The 20,848-nt window shown below is 41.4% G+C and overlaps 1 protein-coding gene across 1 annotated transcript in view; it reads left to right on the top strand.

The window, feature by feature from the left end:
* Positions 1-20,848, top strand: part of wdpcp (WD repeat containing planar cell polarity effector) — a 69,550-nt gene that overhangs the window by 3,036 nt on the left and 45,666 nt on the right. Inside the window, 3 exon segments of the mRNA XM_032541256.1 lie at positions 11,401-11,485; positions 16,367-16,451; positions 18,909-18,953. Coding sequence (XP_032397147.1) covers positions 16,391-16,451; positions 18,909-18,953 — 106 coding nt within the window. The 5' untranslated portion in view covers positions 11,401-11,485; positions 16,367-16,390.

Below are 20,848 nucleotides of genomic sequence, written 5' to 3'. Positions count from 1 at the left end.
AGATCCCCAGCCCACCGAACTGCAACCCCTCCCCACCTTGACTATGCCTCGATATCCTGTCCATAAATACTACAAACAAGATTGGTGACAAAGCGCAACCCTGGTGGAGGCCAACCCTCACCTAAAACGAGTCTGACTTACTGCCGAAAACTTGGACACCCAGGGACCCCCTCACCCCATATTCCCACCACACCTCCCACAGTGTTTCCTGGGGGACCTGGTCATATGCCTTCTCCAGATCAAAAAAACACATGTAGACCGGTTGGGCATACTCCCAGGCTTCCTTCAGGATCCTTGCGTGAGTGAAGATCTGATCCACGACCAGGACGGAATCCGCATTGTTCCTCTTCAACCCTCTTTTCCAGCACCTTGGAGTAGACTTTACCAGGGAGGCTGAAAAGTGTAATATGCCTGTAATTGGCACACACCCTCTGGTCCCCCTTTTTAAAGAGGTGAACCACCACCCCGGTCTGCCACACCTTAGGCACTGTCCCAGACTTCCACGCAATGGTGAAGAGGGCTGTCAGCCACAGCCCTTCCACACCCAGAGCTTTCAGCATTTCTGGACGGATCTTATCAATCCCTGGGGGTTTGCCACTGTGGAGTTGTTTAACTACCTCAGCGACTTCCACCAGGAAAATTGACGACAATCCCCCATCATCCTCCAGCTCTGCCTCTACCACAGAGGGCGTGTCAGCTGGATTTAGGAGTTCCTCAAAATGCTCCTTCCACCGCCCTATTACCTCCTCAGTTGAGGTCAACAACATCCCATCCTTACTGTACACAGCTTGGATGGTTCCCTGGTTTTCCAGAAGCACCTTTGTGCCGACCAAAAGTCCTTCTACATGTCTTTGCCGAACTTCTCCCACACCCGCTGCTTTGCCTCTTTCACGGCAGAGGCTGCAGACCTTCGGGCCCTTTGGTACCTTGCAACTGCCTCTGAAGCCCTCTGGGATAACATATCCCGGAAAAACTCCTTCTTCAGTAGGACGGCTTCCCTGACCACCGATGTCCACCCCTTGAGGCACCTAAGACCCTAAAACCACAGCTCCCCTCCGCAGCTTCAGCATTGGAAACCTTGAATATTGTCCACTCAGGTTCAATGCCCCCAGCCTCCACAGGGACGCACGGAAAGCTCCACTGGAGGTATGAGTTGAAAGTCTGTTGGACAGGGGCCTCCTCCAGACGTTCCAAATTTACCTGCTCTACCCGTTTGGGCTTACCAGGTCTATCCAGAGTCCTCCCCCATCCCCTGACCCAACTCACCACCAGATGGTAATCAGTTGACAGCTCCGCCCCTCTCTTAACCCGAGTGTCCAAAACATACAGCCTCAGATCAGATGAAACGATTACAAAATAGATCATTGACCTTCGGCCTAGGGTGCTCTGGTACCAACTACACTTATGAACAAGTACACTTATGAAGAGTGCTACTGTAAAACTCAAACAAAACAAAATATTCAGTTTATGTATTGATTGCTTCATGTATTTCACTGTGCCATTGGGACATTTTTAGTCTCAAGTTGAAAGTTATGCAAAACTTTACATTTCAATGCTGGAATTAAATTGCAAACTGAATGTGGTAAAGATCGGTTTAGAGGAGTAAAAGTTTTTCAATGCCACCTGTCAGAAGTGAGATAGCCGTAATAGAAACATCTGCGAGTGAGGGAAGATTAAAAGAACAATGTGACCGTGAGGTTAATCTTTTGTCAAAGCCATTTGATTGCATTACATTTATTCTTATGATGTGCTGATCACTCTCTTAGTACTTCTCTCTATAGCTGCCATGACATGACAAGACAGACAGCAGTCCTTTGGTGGTTCAAATCCCAGTTTCAATACAGTACTCATATCATAAAATGTATCTAGGTTATTGTTTAGTAATTTTTGGTTATTAAGTATAACTGTGGTCCAAAATGTTGTCTTTTTTTCTCCTCTGTGACACAAATTTCTTAACGTATTCAATTTAGGGCCATTCCATATCTTTGGAAGCCCAAACTGAGCATTATATCTGGGATTGTATCCGTTGATTTGGGGCAAGTCTTGCTCTGTCAGAATATTGCTTATCTTGGAAATACTCATTTGCCTTTCAGTGCGCTCTGCATCAGGTGCAGCAACGAACGTACAAATCATCTAAAATCCCCTGAAGTTTTTATTAAAACGACTTTTGACAGTTCTGGCTTTACATAAGCACACATTTAAAAGACCCTGTGGCTGCTGTTAACTGTTAATTAACAAGTTAGACTCCAATGTTTATTTTCTTCTCTGGCAGTCTCCACAGACGGGTTGACATGAGGGGATTAGGCATACTTCGTCTTTGTAAAAAAGAAAATCCGAATGAAACCAAAAACAGCAGCGGCACACATGATAATATCTGGTGCCAGTTTGCCGGCCTGATCCTCTGTGTGTGTGCTGTGAAAACAATCGGCATTGTGGGTGTTTTGTCCCACCAACCAGGCGAAACCTGGAGCCCCAGAGAAGCGAGGGGAGTGGGCAAAGTTCACAATGCACAAAACCTAAGCTGCATGCACACACTCAGCAATGCCTGGATTTTACACATACATGTACACACAAACAGAGCTTAGAGCTGTGAAAATTCATGACAGCATGAACAGCAGTATGTCTCTCTCTCTGTACAGTGTCTGTCTCCTCGGCTGACCCCTCTTTCTGTCCTTTGTCCACTCCATCTCCTCCTCCTTTTGTTCCCTCGTCATTTCACCTCCCTCACCTCCACCCTTTCTGTCCTTTCCTACTTTATCTCCTCTATTCTGCTCATCCACTTGTCCCTGCAGAGTGCACCTGAGTGACCCTGTTACGTTGGCAGCTGGGAGGCAGATAGCCAGCACACCCACTGGCCTCAATATCACCCTCTTATCTGCCTTGCTAGACCAAATAGCTCTCATAGTGTACAGGCAGACATGATGAGATAGCAGGTTGCATTCACACGAGCGCACCCACATAAATACATAAACAACGCTCAAACACAGATAATTACATCATTGTCACTGCTATCTCCCATCACATTCACCTTCTGTATCCCTGTCCCATCACCCTGTTTACTTTGTGGCATATCTATTTCTTAGCACTGCCATGTTCCTCTTTGATTAGTTGATGATGCTTTAGATCAGATGGAGCAGATTATTCTTATGTTTTGTGTTACCTACACTGTAATGCAGACAGTAGCTGTCCTTTAAAATGAGCCTATGTGTCCCTGTCCTGCTGTTTGCAGTAACCATAATAATACACTAGGTGGCAGTGTATGGCTATAGTTAACCACAGTAATTCTTGGATGTCAGTCAACATAGCACTTGGAAGCTGGTGTTGATGGATTTGTAGCGAAGACTTTCCAAAAACACTTGTTGCTGCAGCAGTGGCCTTGCCTTTAAGAATGGGCTTGTGAGTGAAAGGTTGTCAGTTCAAATTCTTACACAAAAAATGTGGTAACCGAGGGATTTTGCTTTGTTTAACACAAATGTTAATGGTACAGTACATACGAGAGTGGGCTCATCAGCTTTTTGCAGGGCTATAATCAATACTCTACACTGTTAAATTCTCTAATAACCTGGGTCAACCTTTTCTCCAGATACAAGTGGTGTAACAATCTAAAAAATATTCAACATAGTCTGTAATTTTTTTTTTAGTCTTATTCATGCAGTTTTCTGTGAATGTGTGTGCTCATTGTGCTTAAAAAAAGTGTCATCTATCTGAAACAGTCATGTCATGTGGAAACAGACTTATCTATAGCAGACCTACTCTAACCAAATTCTTACCCAGATAGTTGAATGATATTGTGTAGGCCTTAGCTATTGAATTCCTCTATCCCCAAAGTTATATCTAATCACTCAACATTTATGAGGTAGCTTTTTTAATAATTCTCATTGTCAATTGAAAGATATTTTTCCAATCCGCATTTTCATTTTGTACTAAGCAAAGCACATCTTCCAAATAACCCTTTGCTGTGCTGAGAATTCATGAATTGGTTGCTTCCAGAAATAGCCTGCAGATTCATTTGAGCTGTTGTTGTTGTGTAGCTCTGGCACTTTTAGGACAAAGCCTTGAGGCGTACGAATGTTTCCAATTCGCTATGATGTTCCTCTGAGTTTCTCTCTCTCTGACTGTCTGTGATTGAAACTTGAGAAGGACTCTGTTTCTAGCCAAGATTGGCTTTGCTGTGGGGCAAAAAATACAACCAAGCCCTTAATCAGAAATAACACAGACCTCTGCAAACACACCAACTAACTTCCTGGCACTGATGCAGAACTATTCAATTAAATCTCATACTATACACACACTGAGCCATCCTTGGAGGTGTGTTCCCTCTGTGCGAGCTTCAACCCCACTCTGCCACTCTCTCTTTCCCTCTTTCTTCCAAAGGTGTTTGCATAGGGAAATGGCCCGTGAAATGGGTTTGATGGAATCAGACTCCATATTAGGACAAATACATATTTCATAGCAGTTGATGGACTGATTGATGGGACTGTGTCTTCATTTCCTCTGTGTGCCACCGCTAAAGAAGATCTTTATCAGGCACCGTAATGTGAAGGATCATAGCTTGGCTTGTTTCAGGGAGGAGAGGAGTTGTTCACTTGTCGTGTTATGACTTTAAATGATTCTTGGTGTATGTATCTGTATGTGTAAATAAGAGTGTTTTTTGTGTGAAAATGTGTTTGTGTGCTCCTACAGCACCTAGTCTATTGCAAGTGTCCACAAGGTGGCACCAAACTGCCACATGTTGATTTTCTGTCCTAACTGAAAGCTCACTCTCCATTCCCTTTGCTGTTGACAGCAACACACACTTTTTGAAAACTCACTGAAGGATGACCAAAAATGTGGCAGCAACAGTGTTCAGGTTCCACAGCCAGTTGCCAGTTGATGTGGCAGTAAATTCACATCGGAGAGGGTGTAAAGTGGTTCGCATTTTCATCAATGCAACTGTTGTTTTAGCATAACAAGGCTGGCTGACAACCCCCCCCCCATACACACACACCCACACCCCAACCTACACCACCTAGCCCACTCACACCACCTTTTATTAACCTCAAAACCCAAATCCATCCAACTGGACCAGTGACGGCAACTCACTGCCGATGCTGGCAGTCACACCCTTCTGCACAGCCATAATGGGCTGCGGCACAATTGGGGGCCACGCAACCAACAACATTCCCTGTCTTACCAAGAGGCTGGTTGCCTGCAAGTTACCAGCAACACAGCTTGTCCCTGTTTGTCTGCACTCACTAAAAGGAAAGAATGTTTTCCCCCACAACATGGCTGTGTGGGGATTAAGGCCCATTCTGAGTGGCCCCGGGTCGTGCGGCAGATGTTAGCCAGGATAGCGCTCGTTGCCGTGCCGACAGTGAGCCGTTGGGATCGGCCCGCCCAGACGACGTTAAGCCTATGTACATGTATGAGAGTAGAGGGGGAGGTGTGGTCCGGTGAAGGGCCTGTCACACATTGGAGAGAAATTTGTCACAGTGGTCCCGCACTAATTCATCTACACTGTCTCTGATCGTCATCACACACGCATACATAGAAAGAGATTCACATAGCTAGTCTCATGCTGGGTTGTTTTTAAATGTGTGACATTAGGGCAGAAAGTATGTGAGAGTTGTTGAGGCCCAGACCCCTCAGTATCTGCGTGGTCGGTGGACATTATTTCTAAAATAGGTTTTATTATTTTTTTGACCAGTCTGGTTTCAATACGTATGCATTGTAAAAACATATACTCATATTGTTGAATCAACTCAAGTGTAATCTGTGTAAAGTGTGAATTTTGCAAAAGCAACACATGTGGACTTTTAAACCAACAGTTGCACATCATCTGTCAAAATCACTTCCTCTGAGTGAGCAATTTTCCCCTTCCAGATGATGTTTTAATGGGGTGTGTTATTTTAACTGCTAAGCTCTCAAGTACTTGTCACACAGAGCCTCTAATAAAGATTACTGTATAAATGGCATTATGGGTGAGAAAATCATGGGACATTGTCAGTTATGTCTTCGGGCAATTCTGTTGTGTTTTAAAGTATCGATTAACTTTGGGTAGCAATACAAGAAACAATAGTAAGAAATATTACAAATTACATAAATGTAACAATATTGTCTTTTCTTCCCTGAGACTGTTTGACATTTTGTTAGATGTACACTGATTGGTGAGAAAGTCAAAATACATGAAAGGAGGCGAAATCCATCCATCCATAGTATTTTACAGCCCTTATTTTTCTTTTTTTCTTATTTCCTACTGTCAACTGTAACCATTTACATAAGCGCAGTGAACTCTATTTGAATTGTAGGCGTGGGGTGAGGTTGTACGGTCTTTTGATGTGAAAGACGAGCCTGTTCTCTTTAAGTCAGACAGGTCTAACTGCAGGGTGAATGTGTTTAACAGGCCCAGTGCAGGCCCCTGTGGTACTTGTAACCGTCATGCTCAATGGAAAGAGGATACAGGGTCTGACAAGACATGACTTGACCCAGCGGTAGAGGCAGAGCCCTCTATTGTATAACAGCAAAAATCAGTGTTGGAGAATTTCCCCTAATTCTCCCTCTCTGTCTGTGTGCATGTGAGAGAGAGATCTGCATGTGTGTCTGACAAAGTGAAGGGAATAAGGAACTTCTTGGGCCAAATGGAGCACAACACTGACAGAAGCAGTGTGTCTAAGTTGGTGGACACAAGTTCCACAATGACTGTCCTCTCTAAGGAGTATTGGGTTGTTTCCACACACGTGTGTGTGTGTATGTGTGTGTGTGTGTGTGTGTGTGTGTGACTGCGTGCACGCCCAATTGTCTAATTTTGTGCTTCCATTCTTCTAATTTCAAAGTCAGCAGCAGTTTGACTGACCCTTTACTGCAGGCTAAACTGATAGGAATAACCTTTCCCCAATGTGTCTCAAACTTTGTGGAAGGTATATGCAATCATTCTTGTTTTATTTTTACAGTGTTTTACACTCTTTTAGCATTTGGTTCAACAGGTAGAGTGTAGAGAGGTGAGAACAATGAGGAAAACTAAACATAAGGGTTTCCAGTTTAGTCCTCACAAAAGCCCATTAGTTCATCAGAATCCTGGATCCTGGCTGTGTTATTGTCATGAATAATGAAAGTAATTGTTAGCAGCTGTGATAGAATTTGTTTAAATCTCTATTGGAAGGTTATAGCAATCCCCAAATAGAAAAGAACTTTGGACAACCCCGCCACCCAGAACCAAGATGAAGTGTGATAGACAACTTTAAGGTGAAGGAAAGAAGAGCTGAGAGTAGACGCTAGAAAGGGTTTTATTTCTACTTCCAGACAGGAGAGTACTGCAGTAGGTAAAAAAGGGAGATATGACACCAGCATCCATCTCTGAGGTCACAGCAAAGAGAACAAACTTCTTGGTCAGAGTGCCATCGACGTCCAACCACTCTGTGCCATGTCAACCTGTCAGAGAGAGATGGAGGCCCTGCCTGCTGAGAGGTGTCCAAGGTGTCACGGCCTCGTCTGGGAGGTGACAGACAGCGTGTGTGTGTGTGTGTGATGGGGAAATAAGAGCGTGGAGAAGTCTAGGGGACGTCTATCGTGACCTTTCGTTTTGCCAGGGTCTATCTTGCTCTGTGCATCTGACAACAACTTTAAAGGACCCCGTCTTCCTGAGCCTTGACAGGCGTGTGCGTGTGTGTGTGAGAGAGAGAGACAGTTTGCATTATGTTGTGTACACACATTGTGGAAAGCTTTAACTAAGCTGTATGTTTCTGCATGTGTGTACACTCTTAAATATACAGCTAGAGGACATTTTCATAAAATAATGTGCCCTAGCTGCTTTCCCTTTGATCCACCATGAAGGGGGAAGTATATTTTCTGATGAACACATTTGTACCATTTTATCCTGAACTCATTAAGGTGATGCACTGAGGCGCCCAGTTGGTGTATATGCATTTAATTAATACCAAGCATTTGTATATATGGACTTTGTGTTTTTTGTCTGTCTGAGCCATATGTTTTTGTGTTGAATGTGCATGTCTGCACAGTGCACACAAATATACATACAGGATTTCATCAGTTGTGTTTGTTTGTGAGTCCATATGTGGGTTTACCATTTAATACGTGTGTTTGTGGTCAGGAGGTGAGGGACAAACAACAGGGAACCAAACGGCTTTAAAAGAAGAAAATCCAACAACATAAACAAAACCACGGTCAGTGTGACACGCCTCACCTTCGCTGTGACAGGGGACAGACACCAGAGAGGAACATAGTCCCCGAGAATCTCTTTGAAGTCAGCCAGCAATTGTGCCGCTGGTTTGGTAGTATTGTCTTTCCTGCCCTTGGGCGTTGCTGTAGGGCAGATGCACTCAGCTTTTAGTGAAACACTTGCCAGGATTAGGTCTATTAACAGGGGTGAAAGGCAACCATTGCTGGTTTAGTGGCGTCCGGTCTAAATGTGGACATTTTGGAATGTAAAACATACTGTTGTCTGGATTAAACCAGAGGTCTGCCGCTCTCATGTTGCTTGTCTAGTTTAACAAATTTTCTGCCTAATCAAGACCTGATTCCTTACTAAACATCTCTTTTTCTCTATCTTTCTCTATCATTACTGCTGCTGTGTTTGTATTTCTGCTCCAGGCTTTGGGTAAATACCTCTGCTAGAGTAGTCCCCCCACACCTTCCTCCCTCCATTACCTCCTCTAATGACGTTTACACATCTGCTTAGAAGAGCTTCCACTCATCTCTCTGTCACCCTGTGTTCATCTTTCTCTCCCTCTCTTTGTCCCCCCATGGACACATAGAGGCTGCAAGATTTTTACATTCTCAGATTTTTTTTGGGGGGGTGCTGATTTGATATTTCATTGAACAATTACAACAGAAACACATAATGTTCATTCATCCTCCCTAATAGACCAACAAAAATCAAAACTTTATTTACTACTTCAAAACATTCTGAAGAAAAGACAATGATAGTTACACACACCTATAAAAAGAGACAGGTGTGTATGAGAGGGAGGTTCATGAAGAATACAAAAAATGTCAAATGATCATTTTTATTAAGGTAAATAAGGCCTTGGCTAGAAAAGTAATATGACTGTCTAAGGACAGAGTTCAAACGATTAGTGGATGAATTGATTAGTTGATTGACAGAAAATTAATCTGCAAATATGTGTGTCTATTTCAACTTCTCAAATGTGAGGATTTGATGCTGTTGTTTGTCAATAATGATAATAAACTGAATACTTTGGGGTTTTGAACAAGGAACTTTAAGATGTCAACTTGGGCTCTAGGAAGTTGTAATTTGCTTGTAGTTGTAGTTTTCTTGTCTTTCTTTTTGTTGCAACAAGTCCTCCAAACCATATGACAATAGGTTGTTTATTCCTACCCTCTCATACATGAACGAGCCACAGGAACGTTTTCCATCTTCTAAACTAGACACGTTCATGTTGTGAAACTTTGCATTTTAGTTGGTTTAAGCACAAAAAGTACTTGTTGTAAGGTGTTTTGTTATGGAGTCTCTCTTGCATTATTTCTCTGAACACCTGAACTTTTCAACTCCTCACCTCCACATGCCCTCCAAAACTGGAATGGTGCTTTAAGTGATCTACACATATACACTTTTACATGCGCTAGTACACACACACACACACACACACACACACACACACACACACACACACACACCCCACACACACACACACACACACACACACAATCACTCAATAAAGTACCATACCCAGCGGTCTGTCACTCGAACTTCATTTTCCTGCTGATTGACATGGTCTGTAAAACTCATACACACACGCACCCACGCACACAGACCGTCTCTCACCTCTGTTGAATAGTATTACCTTTACCTCATTTTGTTCTGCCTGTCGATCATTTCTATTCTTCTTCTGCCGACAGCTGAATGGGCTCCTGTGGACTCCTAAGTGTGTGTGAATGAAAATCTGCTGCCTGGCGCCACTTTGGCCACCCTCCACTGTCCTACACCAAATTCTCTGTCTCTTATTGGGACAGTTCGAAGATTTTGTGTGTGTGTGTTGTGTGTGTGTGTGTGTGTGTGTGTGTGTGTGTGTGTGTGTGTGGTGTGTGTGTGTGGTGTGTGTGTGTGTGTGTGTGTGTGTGTGGTGTGTGTGTGTGTGTGTGTGTGTGTGTGTGTGTGTGTGTGTGTGTGTGTAGTTTTCAGTTCTTCCCCTCTTTTTCTCTTCTCAGCGTGTCGAGTTCAGTAACGCCTCAGGTCGTCAACAAAATCACTGTAGTAGAGTGACTCAGAGATGGACAGTGAGGAAGAGAGGCTGAAGAAGAAAAGAACTTGACAAGAACATGACTAAGCCCCGCTAGTGACGCCTAGAGGCTACAGTGTTTATTACACACCACAGTACACCACAGAACAATGTAGTGGGTTGATGTTGTGCCCATTGATGGCTGTTTTTCCTTGTTGGAGAAACAATTGACTAATTGGACCTCAGTAGGTGGGATTAAGAATGGGAACGTCATCTTCCTACAGCACATAGCTAGCTACATTCATAAAAATATAAACCAAAACAATGGTGACGAGCATTGATGGAACTGTATGAGTTGTACAAAGACAACAACTTTAAAATCAACCATTACCCATCATCTTCAGTGGAGATCATGTCATGTTAGGGACATTCAACTTATCTGAAGGTGCAGGATACAGAAAGTACCCACTCTTGTCTCCCATCTTAATACAACAGTTATGCTCGGGACTAATTCTTACTGTAATTAATGGAATAGCCAGTAATGTAAAAGTAAAAAAACTAAAAAATGAAATGTTTCACCCTAGTCGTACTGATTTTTCTTCCTACTTGTTAGGATTGTCAAAGTGTCATTAAAAGAAGAACAATGTTAAGATTAATTGTGTGTTATGGGAATTTTCATCTGCTTCCTTTCAGATTCCTTAGCTAACACCAGAGGTGCAAGAGGCAAAAAGTCATGTAGCCTTTATAGACATGTTTTTAACTTAAAGAGTTTAGAAGCTCCTTATAACTCCAGAGCTTGCCTAAGAATCGTCACTTTTCCAAAAAAAATTCAAAGTCATCCTGCGATAGTGCTTTTTAGATCAACGGCTACATTGTATTTCCTGTTTACGTCCCTGGAGAATATTGGGAACTGTAATTCCAAAACCAAGAGCATTAATTTTCCTAAAGTAGAAAAAAGACAAAGCGTAATAATAGAAGTAACAAAATCTGTGTTGCACCATCAATATTTTGTGACATGAGTAAAGTGATCATTTTTTGCAGGTTTTTTTTCCTGAGAAGTCTCTACTCTACCACGCAAACACACATTATAGCTGTTGTCTCAGTGGTCACAGGCCTCATGTGATATAAATTAGACTACTTTCAGGCATTGGATTCTTTGTTTTATCCTTTTTTCACTCCTCATTATCTCACTCTTATTATTATTCTTACTATCTGGCATTTTCAGAGTTTGCTCACCTTTCTTTGGTCTGATATGACACTGGAAGCTCGAGGACTTCTCCCTCAAGGATACACTGAAGATAAGAGCTTGTGTGAGTATGTGGGCATGGCTTCATATGTATGTAAATGTGTGCATGTGTACATTTCCTCAGGTATCACACCGTTAAAAGATAGAGGTGCATACTGTATCTGCCCTTCCATGCATACGTATGTGGCTGTGTGCCGTATGAGTTCACATATCAGAAGTCTAAGAGATTGGACGTAGGACTGACTTGAGTACCTGAGTGTGTTTACTGAATACATGAGCGTATGTGTTCATATACTGTATGTCTGTGACTTGGCAGGAACTTCAAGAAACCTCAGAGTGGAAAATATGTACTTACAATTACACACTCACGGCCTGCCTTACCTTACCTATCTCTCTATATAGATATACTTTCTGGTTGCTCTTTGTATGTCCTTCATGTTTCCCAAATTTCTCTTGAAGAGCCATAACAAGACCAGGCAGTAGCTGAGAAAGGGGAGAGAGAGAGTCTGTGAGATAAAGGTTGTGGAAAAAAGTACAAAGAGTGTCCTTTTGAGAGAGATGAGACAATAAAGAGTAGAGTAAAAACTGCAAGAGAGAAAGAGAAAACAGACACACCGAAATACTGTCCTTTTTAAGAGATATGAGACAAAGAATTAGGAGAGTGTAAGAATTGCCAGTAAGAGAGTGTGAAAGCTTGCCGTGTGTGTGTGTGTGTGTGTGTGTGTGTGTGTGTGTGTGTGTGTGCGTGTGCGTGTGCGTGTGCGTGTTAAGGGTGGGGGAATTAGGCAAGGCTGTGATGTCCTTGTGTCAGTCACCCTATGGCAGCTCTTTAACCCTGTAATTTACCACATCACTCTTCTCACAGTGATGGGACCACTGCACCAGCTGACAACACTGCCTTTGGCATGTGTAGGGGAAAAAAGAGTGAAAAATGGAGAGAGAGAGAGAGAAAGAGAGAGTGCGTACGTACCTGTGAGAAAGGATTATTGAGTTGTCAAACAAAATGTCATGTCTGAGAACCTGCCTTCATTTCAGGCCGGTCTAGATGCAGTGATCTCCAGATCTGCATCAAGGCCCTAATAGACCCTGGGACAATTGCCAAATTTGAACTTATTTGTTTATGACCTCACATCTGATGCAACAGAAACCACACCACTGTTAAGTACCCCAAAGTTATCTCAGTTAAACAGTAACCAGTCCCCAGCCACAGCCAAATATGGTTGAAATGTTGATACTTGGTACCTTTTTATGGTATATAAAGCTTGAACATGCCAGATGCTGCTCTATAGGGGCCTTACCCATCCCATTCAGAAATAAAATATTTTTATAGGTTTCATAACATTTAGCCCACCTTCATTTACCTACACAAAAGGTACATAATATGGGAAACACCTCTCAGGATCATATGGTCCAGAATAACACCACCACTTAAGCTATTAATATTTATGCTAGACATAAGGGGTTAACGGGAGTCCTGTCATAAATACTTACGGCATGGCAACTTTGTGGTTTAGAGTTAGATTGATGTGTCTTATGTTATGTTGTGCTTTAGTTATAAACCGTCATTGTTTACATTCTTTCATTCACTATTTGCTATGGACAAACGGTGGGAAGCACACATACATTGCCCTCAACAATCTTGACCAGAATCTGAAACGTATAGGATAAAACACAAGCAGCCCCCCCCACCCCCTGTAGGAGAGCAGACATTCTGCCACCTGTTTATTTTTGGTTTTAGGAGTCAAAAAGTGATGCTGGGTGCTCTAGTGTTATTAGTCAAATTGTGTTATTATTCTATATATGGTAGAAAGGTCGGGCATACCATTCTTGCACCAGGGACAGGATGTAGAGGGGCGACATGTTAGAAAGGCTATTGATTCAAACCTGTCCATGTATACACACAGAGCATGTATGGAACAATAGCTCTGTGTTATGTAGATTGTGTTAGCTTAAATACATGTCTGTTGGTGTCGTGGTTGTTGAGAGCAAGAACTAGTAAAAGATAGGAACAGGACTACAATCCAGATATTCTAGAAAGGCTTCCATTGATTCTCTCTTTCACTCACAGAGAACCAGTCTCAAATAAATATTTATTCAGAGTTCTGTCTCTGACTTTCTTTTTCTACATCTTGCACAAGCACATCAAAGCACACCCATACAAAGACACTTTCTGTTGCTGTTGTTCCTCTTTGCACACATATACGCACACACATACTCTCACACTCAGTAACCACCCAGAGGGGACAGTGAAAGAAGAGCAGAGAAAGAGATGCAGAGAGCAGACAAGGTCGTAGTTCCTGTGGACTGTCTTTGAAAGAGGAGTAGTATGTTTTCCCTCCCCTTCTTTGATGTTAAAGAAGCCTCTTTACTAGTGTAAAGACATTGTACAATAACCTACACCCCCCAAACCTTTGCACAACCCTCTGTACACTGGCTGTACACCCCCACAAAGCTCTGCGGGGGAACAGGTAACCCACAGCAACCCCAGCCAGAAATCAGAATGAGTGTGGCAGCTGTCCAGGACCTGTGCAGCATCCTGCTTGTGTCTACATGCTTCTGTGTGAGTGTGTGTACTGTACTGTATGTCTCTGTGTGTGGAGTGTGTGCATGAAAATGTTTGAGGATAGTCATTGTACAAGTCTTGTAGCTTTTGACATAATGTAAAAACATAACTTGATAGCCATTTGTTTAGAAAAAAACAAAAACTTCATACTTAGTCATTATCAATATTGAAACTAGACTCTCAGTTAACTCCGTCTGAGTGCACGATAAAGTGCAAGAACCATGATTGACTGCTTGTGTTTTCTCCTATAATATTGAGGGTAACGGACGTGTGCTTCCCACCGTTTGTCTAGATCACGTGGCTAATGAAGGAATGTAAACAAAGTTGGATTATAACTTAAGCACAATATCATGTAAGATAAATCTGTCTACTGTTGTGGGGGTGCCATCAGTGGGTGAAATCCAACGCCTAAGTACACATCAAAAACACCTTGTCCTTAAAAGCCTTCTCTCTGTCCTTTGTTAGTGTCTGTGTCTTCGTGGACACACACATCATTCTTGTCTAGCACACACTCACCCATTTGCTACTGTATTTTCTGTATCAATGTCAACCCTTGTTTCTTCTATTCTGCTGTAAATTTCCTGAGACCCCATTAGCTGCACTGAACAATGTCTCAAGAACCTTTAGGTTAGCCAGACGGGCAATAACTAAATGAAAGCTGGCTGAAAGGAGGTTTTCCATCCAAAAGGGCTGACTTTTTCAAAAATAAATAAAAATGAAGCTGGTTAGAAGAAGATAAAACAATCCTCTTACTTCAGTTGACTTGTTATGCCGTTGCTGCCATGCCGTGCTAGCCCCAGTGTTTCCATGGTACCCGGTGTTTTCTAAGTGTATTTGTATTGGGATTTGTAGTTTCGGGGTTTGAATGGCAACATTTTTATTTTTTTAAATTTATTTTTTTATCCCCCCATATAGAGAGAGCAAAAGAGAGAGAGAGAGACTGTTTGCAGTTTAAGCAATTTAAATCATGCTAAGATTATATTCTCTGTCAAACCCTCTTCAGATTGCATTTTGGGAAAAAGAAATATAGTCTTAGTTAAGCTCAGTACAAATGATTACACAATTCCTAAAAAACTAAACTTTTAAAACTATTAAACACATTGAACTTTAAATAACTGACCTTGACCAGCTGGGTTTTTGTAGTGTTGTCATACAAATAGACATATATAGACAAATACACTATATTGTTTAGATGTATGTTGTACTGTACAGATGTGTTAAAATGTGTACTGAGGGTTGTGGTAACACTTGTAGTATTTGCACTAGAAGTCATTGCAGTAATTCTAGTTCAAGACTGCCAGTTATTAAATAATTTTAATACCACTTGTCGTAATGCTTGGGAACAGTTGTGGCATTTGTTAGTAGTGAATAGAATTGGTAATAGTAGTAAAGGTAATAGCAGTTGTAGCTGATTACAAAACACACCAACAACATACAATAACAAACCATCAATACTACAGGGGAAACATAAGAGACTGGGTGACAGCAAAAGCTTAACCTTCCAGGAACAGAAGTTAACTGACTGAACAATAAAGTCTCTAATAAAGACTCAGAGATAGCCAGGGCTTGTCAGAGACCCGTCCTGTGTTTATTAGCCGGTGTGGGGAATGCTGCTTGCTTTGTCTTAGCTGTCAGTGTCTGTCCATCACTGCTCACCTGTGATGTGTGAAAGAAGGTTCAAACATTGCAACCTGTGACCTTTTCTCAGTGTCAGTCTGAGTTCATGTGCATGTCTGTCTTTCTGACTTTCTGTTAAATTGTTTATTTAATTAGTTTTTTTGGTCAAACCTGTAGAACATAACCACTAGTGTAATTCCAACTTACTATTTGTACAGATATAAGGGGAACAGGACGTGGTGCTAGAAAAAAACTTTGTTGCAGCACTGGTTAAGGAAAGTCCTAGACCGAAAATAAAATTGACTGAAATTCAACAATGAGTTAAAATATAGTAATAATTTGACAAAAATATAATAATACTAATATCTACTATACACAAATTATATAATAATAATAAATCTAATCATTTTCTGTTCCGTTAATGAATGTTGATCAGGTTTGTTTGCATTGCCAATGCTGTCACATGAGGATCACTTTACACAATCAACACTGAAAGGAACATTGACTTGTCATGCTATGTCATCTCTGCTATACTTTAAACAAAATACTGCTACAGAACATTGCAGATTTTTTCCAGTTTAGGTACATGGTCAGGTAGTAACTGCCTGTCATATAAGTCTGTGAGCACGAGTGCCTACATGCATACTTTTGTTTGACCCTTAGGCCTATTTGTGTCGATCTATTATGTTGTCTTGTCAAGATATGCATCTGTGGTCCTATTTGGTTCTTTCTCCTTCCATTTGTTCTTTCTCTCACTCCCTGCAGACTCGGGTTACACTCCTCTGTCAGATGGCGTTTTGCCTGGCTGAGCTGCACTTGTGGTCCACCAAGAGCTCACTCCAAGTCAAAGGTAGCACTTATCACCATGTTCAATCTCCCTTCTCGCTCTCGCTCTGTCCGTATGTCCCTCTCTCTTTGTGTCTCTCTCTCCTTTTTCTTTTTCCTCTCACTCCATCTTGCTCTGGCTCTTTCTGTCATCAATCACTTTGTTTTCACACCTTCTCCCCACATGTACCTATATCCATTTTATTAATCTGACTCTCAATCAACACCAATTCTCACTCTGTCGTTTTCACTTTCCCTTTGCTCTCTTTTAAATTCTTTTAAATGCTATCAATGTCTGTTTATTGCATTATACTTGACATTCTTTGTTTTGTTTTTACAACATTAAAATGTATTTTTACATAGTTTAAAGATTGGCAGATGTTTTTATTTTCACACTTCTTCAGCCCCAACTGATGCTGACTGGAGCTCCCTCTGAAGCCACAAAAGGCTTTATACATTGTTTTTTTAATCTTATGCAGTAGTATTGCTGTAGCCATTTTCAAGGATGGTAGACACATTTTATATTTAATTGAACTTTCCCAGAAGCACCGCTATAAATTATGTCTTTTGTTTTCTTTTTATATGTACATTGCACACTACTTAAAGAAATTATTTCAGCGCACGTTGATCAGTTATGTTAAGTCAGTTGCACATCCCACCACCTACATCACCATAACTTATACATTGAGAAACGATAACTGGTGAGAAATGCGTCCTTCTCAGGCTGAGTAGGTGTGGCGTAAATGTGACTTTTCTGGCAGTTTTTTTGTGATTTTTTTATTTTTTATTTTTTATGCTCACCACCTATCAGTCCATCTTCTTCTGTCAGACGTAAATGCTCTGTTTCTCCATTTTCTTGTTTTCTCTTCCCTTCCATTCTGTCTTGTCTTTCACAGTCTGCTGAGCTTTAAACGAAGATAGTGTCTCTCTGAGTCTGACTGTGTGTGTGTGTGTGTGTGTGTCTGTGTGTGTGCATTTATGTGTATACACAAAGGTACAACAGGGTGTATATCCCATGTGTTGGTGACATATTATTTGTTTGTTTTTTCCTGCTGTGTGTGTCTTTTGCTATCTTGGAAAATTGTGGATGGATACATCTGAGCGAAGAGGCCTGGTTGCTGAGGTGTGACGCTCCCTATCACCACCTTCTTTACATTATATACATCAACCTCAAAAACTAAAATATGGATTCAAATAAATGGCATTGACTGTGTAATGCTTTAAAAACAAATATTGTCTGTGTGGTTTGTGTGTGCTCTACATGTGGTAATCACATTTGTACAGCTGCACACCACAGCAGACATCTCACAGCCTTCTACTGTTTGACACAGAGCAGCATAACAGTTCATGAGTTAGAAGACCTCAACAGAAATTATTGTGAAGAAAAAATATTTCATTTCTCCCTCTATCCACAAGAGACTAGTTAAGGATTTTTTACAGACTGAACAGAATTTGGATTACAATTAGGATTAGATTTAACTTGCTAACTGTTTAGGAGGGCTGTTATAAATATGTTTAGGGGAATGATAAAAGTCCCCCCTCCTCTCAAAAATGTGTTTGCTCATTGTTACTTTCATGGATGTTTGTGCAGAATGATGAATGTGCAAAGTTTGACACTAGAATGCTGCTTTCACATTCATCTGCACAAGGAGGAAATCTGAGTTTAAGACATGTACATACGAGTAGGATTCCAACTACGTTGGATGCCAATCACCAAATCCACAAATATAGCTTTAACTGATACCACACAAATTGCAACATCACGCATTATTGTGGCCATGCTTTTAGCAACTTTCTGTAAATACTACTATTAATTTGGCTGATACTCAGGGTTATAAAATCACTATCCATGTCAGAAATGGAAAAAGTGACATCAAGCCATTACTTAAAGTGGTGTTTGTGTTTGTGTGTCTGCCATCAGCTCTCCTGTTGTATTAGTGTGACCTGGCCTCTGGAGCTGCAGCGGCAGCAAGAGTAGTGGAGCGATAAAGAAACGATGTGTTGTGCGAATCTGAGTCAGGCTGCTTATGGTTTTGGGCCTGCAGGAATAACACTGACAAAAACTGCGTGTGTGTGTGTGTGTGTGTGTGTGTCTGTCTGTGTGTGTGTCTGTGTGTGAGTGAGTGATGTTGGCCATATGTTTTGTAACTGTCTGTATGTGTCTACTTTTAAATGTACATATTGCATATGTGTAAATCAGAGTCCGTCCCTCAGGTGGGATGGTTTAAGGCGCACTCCTGTCTTTATTAATGCCCCCCTCCCCCTCCATTCTGGCTTGGACCCCCCCCGCCCACCCTCCCATCTCCTCCTCCCTCACAAGGTCTTATCTAAACTGTGGTGCTGGCAGACGGGACAGGCCACTGGCTGATAGCGATTGTTTATCCCACGGTGCGAAATTGCTGATCTGTCTTCTGCTTTTTCCTGACAGCTAGATGTTCATCTCTCTCTCTCTCTCTCTCTCTCTCTTTCTCTCGCCCCACAGATACAGATATTGGCACCTATCAGTACTACGATAAAGGAGAGCCAGGTAAATGGTGTTTATATTGGAGGTCTGTTTGTGTTTAAGATAAGTTGCATTTGTCTTGTTTCTCAGAATGTATGTGATTTCCTTATATATGAAGAAGGGCTTTTTGCCGCCTCCCACGCTCCTATAAGCTGTAAACACACACAGAGACACACATTATTGGTCAGGAGTATTTCAGTGTCTTACACCTGTTAGCCACAGATACACTTGTCCACACAGAGGTTATTACTATGTAGGATTTGCACCCTAAAGCCTTATATACACATGCACATGCACACACACACACACACACACACACACACACACACACACACACACACACACACTTACACACAGATTATTAGGCCTCCGTGGTTCTATCTCTTACACTCCCTGTATTCCTGTTGACCTGGGGTCTTGCCACACAGCGATAGGGAAACTAAATTGTTGACTTTCTCCTAGATCACATAGCAAGAGGCCCCATGTAGTCCAGCCTTATATTGCCTCAGGCTTGGAGGCTTCCGTTACCATCAGAAAGTGCTCAAATCGCTCCCCCACGGTCCTAGTAGTGTAGGGACGAGCTATCTCTTCCTTCCCGTTTCATTTGTTATGTTGGTATTCATTTTTTTAAGGAAAATTATGCATCTTACAAGCATTTTGAAATTTACACTGAGTGGCCCGAGGAGGATTGCTACATCTTCATCTATGTGCCACACCTTAAAAATTAGACTTTGCTGAATAGGTTTGTATGAATGTCAACTACCAAAACATGCCCAAGGTGGCGCTCCACAATTTCAACTAAAAATATTTACATTTTAAAAATGGTAATGTATAGTATACACTACCAGTTTGCCCTGTTCACTATGAAGAGTGCCCAGACTAGTATGGTTAAACTTAAACACGCCATGAGAACTAACCTTTTGCAACACTAGAGGAAGAACTATTTTTAATTGATAAGGCGTTTGTAACAAACCCTTGCTTTACGTTACATTTATTTAAACATGCATGTATTGTTTTTTCTTCTTTTGGCCACATTTGTCAACAAGCTCTGTAAACATTGGCATATTATCACTTTAATAGGTTAAAATTATACTACATATGATTGTGATGAACATGTTAGCAAACAGTTGCTCATTTATACATATAAAGATACAGAGGAACATTATAATTTATTTGGAGTTATGCTTGTGTCCACTTGATGAATGTCCAAGCTCAGGGTAAGTGCAGAGCTTTTTTGATTAAAGCTAAGTTATAAAGTTATCATTCATTTCTGTGGGAGTTCACTTTGTGGCATAATGCATTTAACAAAGTTCATAAACCCTCTCTTGCCTTTCTTTCTCTTTTCTTAAAAACATACAGTAAATTGCTTTCTTGTCTTTTTAGTCTATTTCTTTCCATCTTCAAGTTTCTCTTTTGTTGCTGCGCCCGTCTCAGATGCTTCCGCCTCTCTTTGGATTTATAGATTTCCTCCTCTTTGTCTCAGTTTTCTCTCTCACCATATATATTTTATAAATTTTCTTATTTTGTGTACAGTATGTCTCTTCCTCTCTCCCTCTCATCGTGGGGTTCGCTCCCTTCTCTCTCATCTGAAGCTGCTTTCTCTTTCATTCCAATCTTCAGTGGAGAGACAACGCTCTCGCTCCAAATCCTTTCATTTGGAGGATTACTAAAGTGTGGCTTGATATCAGAGTGGAGGGAGGAGAAGGAAGGGAGAGACAGAGCAGGGGAGAATCCCCATCCAAAAGTATCACAACATTTTCACACAGTGGTGCAATGATAGTTCAGGTCACGATACTATTACACATAAAGTAGATTACAATAGATTCACATTTGTTCATTTGATATTTTAAATGGACTTTGAACATCTTAATCTTAAACAAATCAACAAAAGTGTGTGTGTGTGTGTGTGTGTGTGTGTG

The sequence above is a fragment of the Etheostoma spectabile genome, chromosome 17 (assembly GCF_008692095.1).
Source record: "Etheostoma spectabile isolate EspeVRDwgs_2016 chromosome 17, UIUC_Espe_1.0, whole genome shotgun sequence".
NCBI lineage: Eukaryota > Metazoa > Chordata > Actinopteri > Perciformes > Percidae > Etheostoma > Etheostoma spectabile.
The sequence above is the reverse complement of the archived record's forward strand: the minus strand, read 5'-3'. Positions and strand labels throughout refer to the sequence as shown.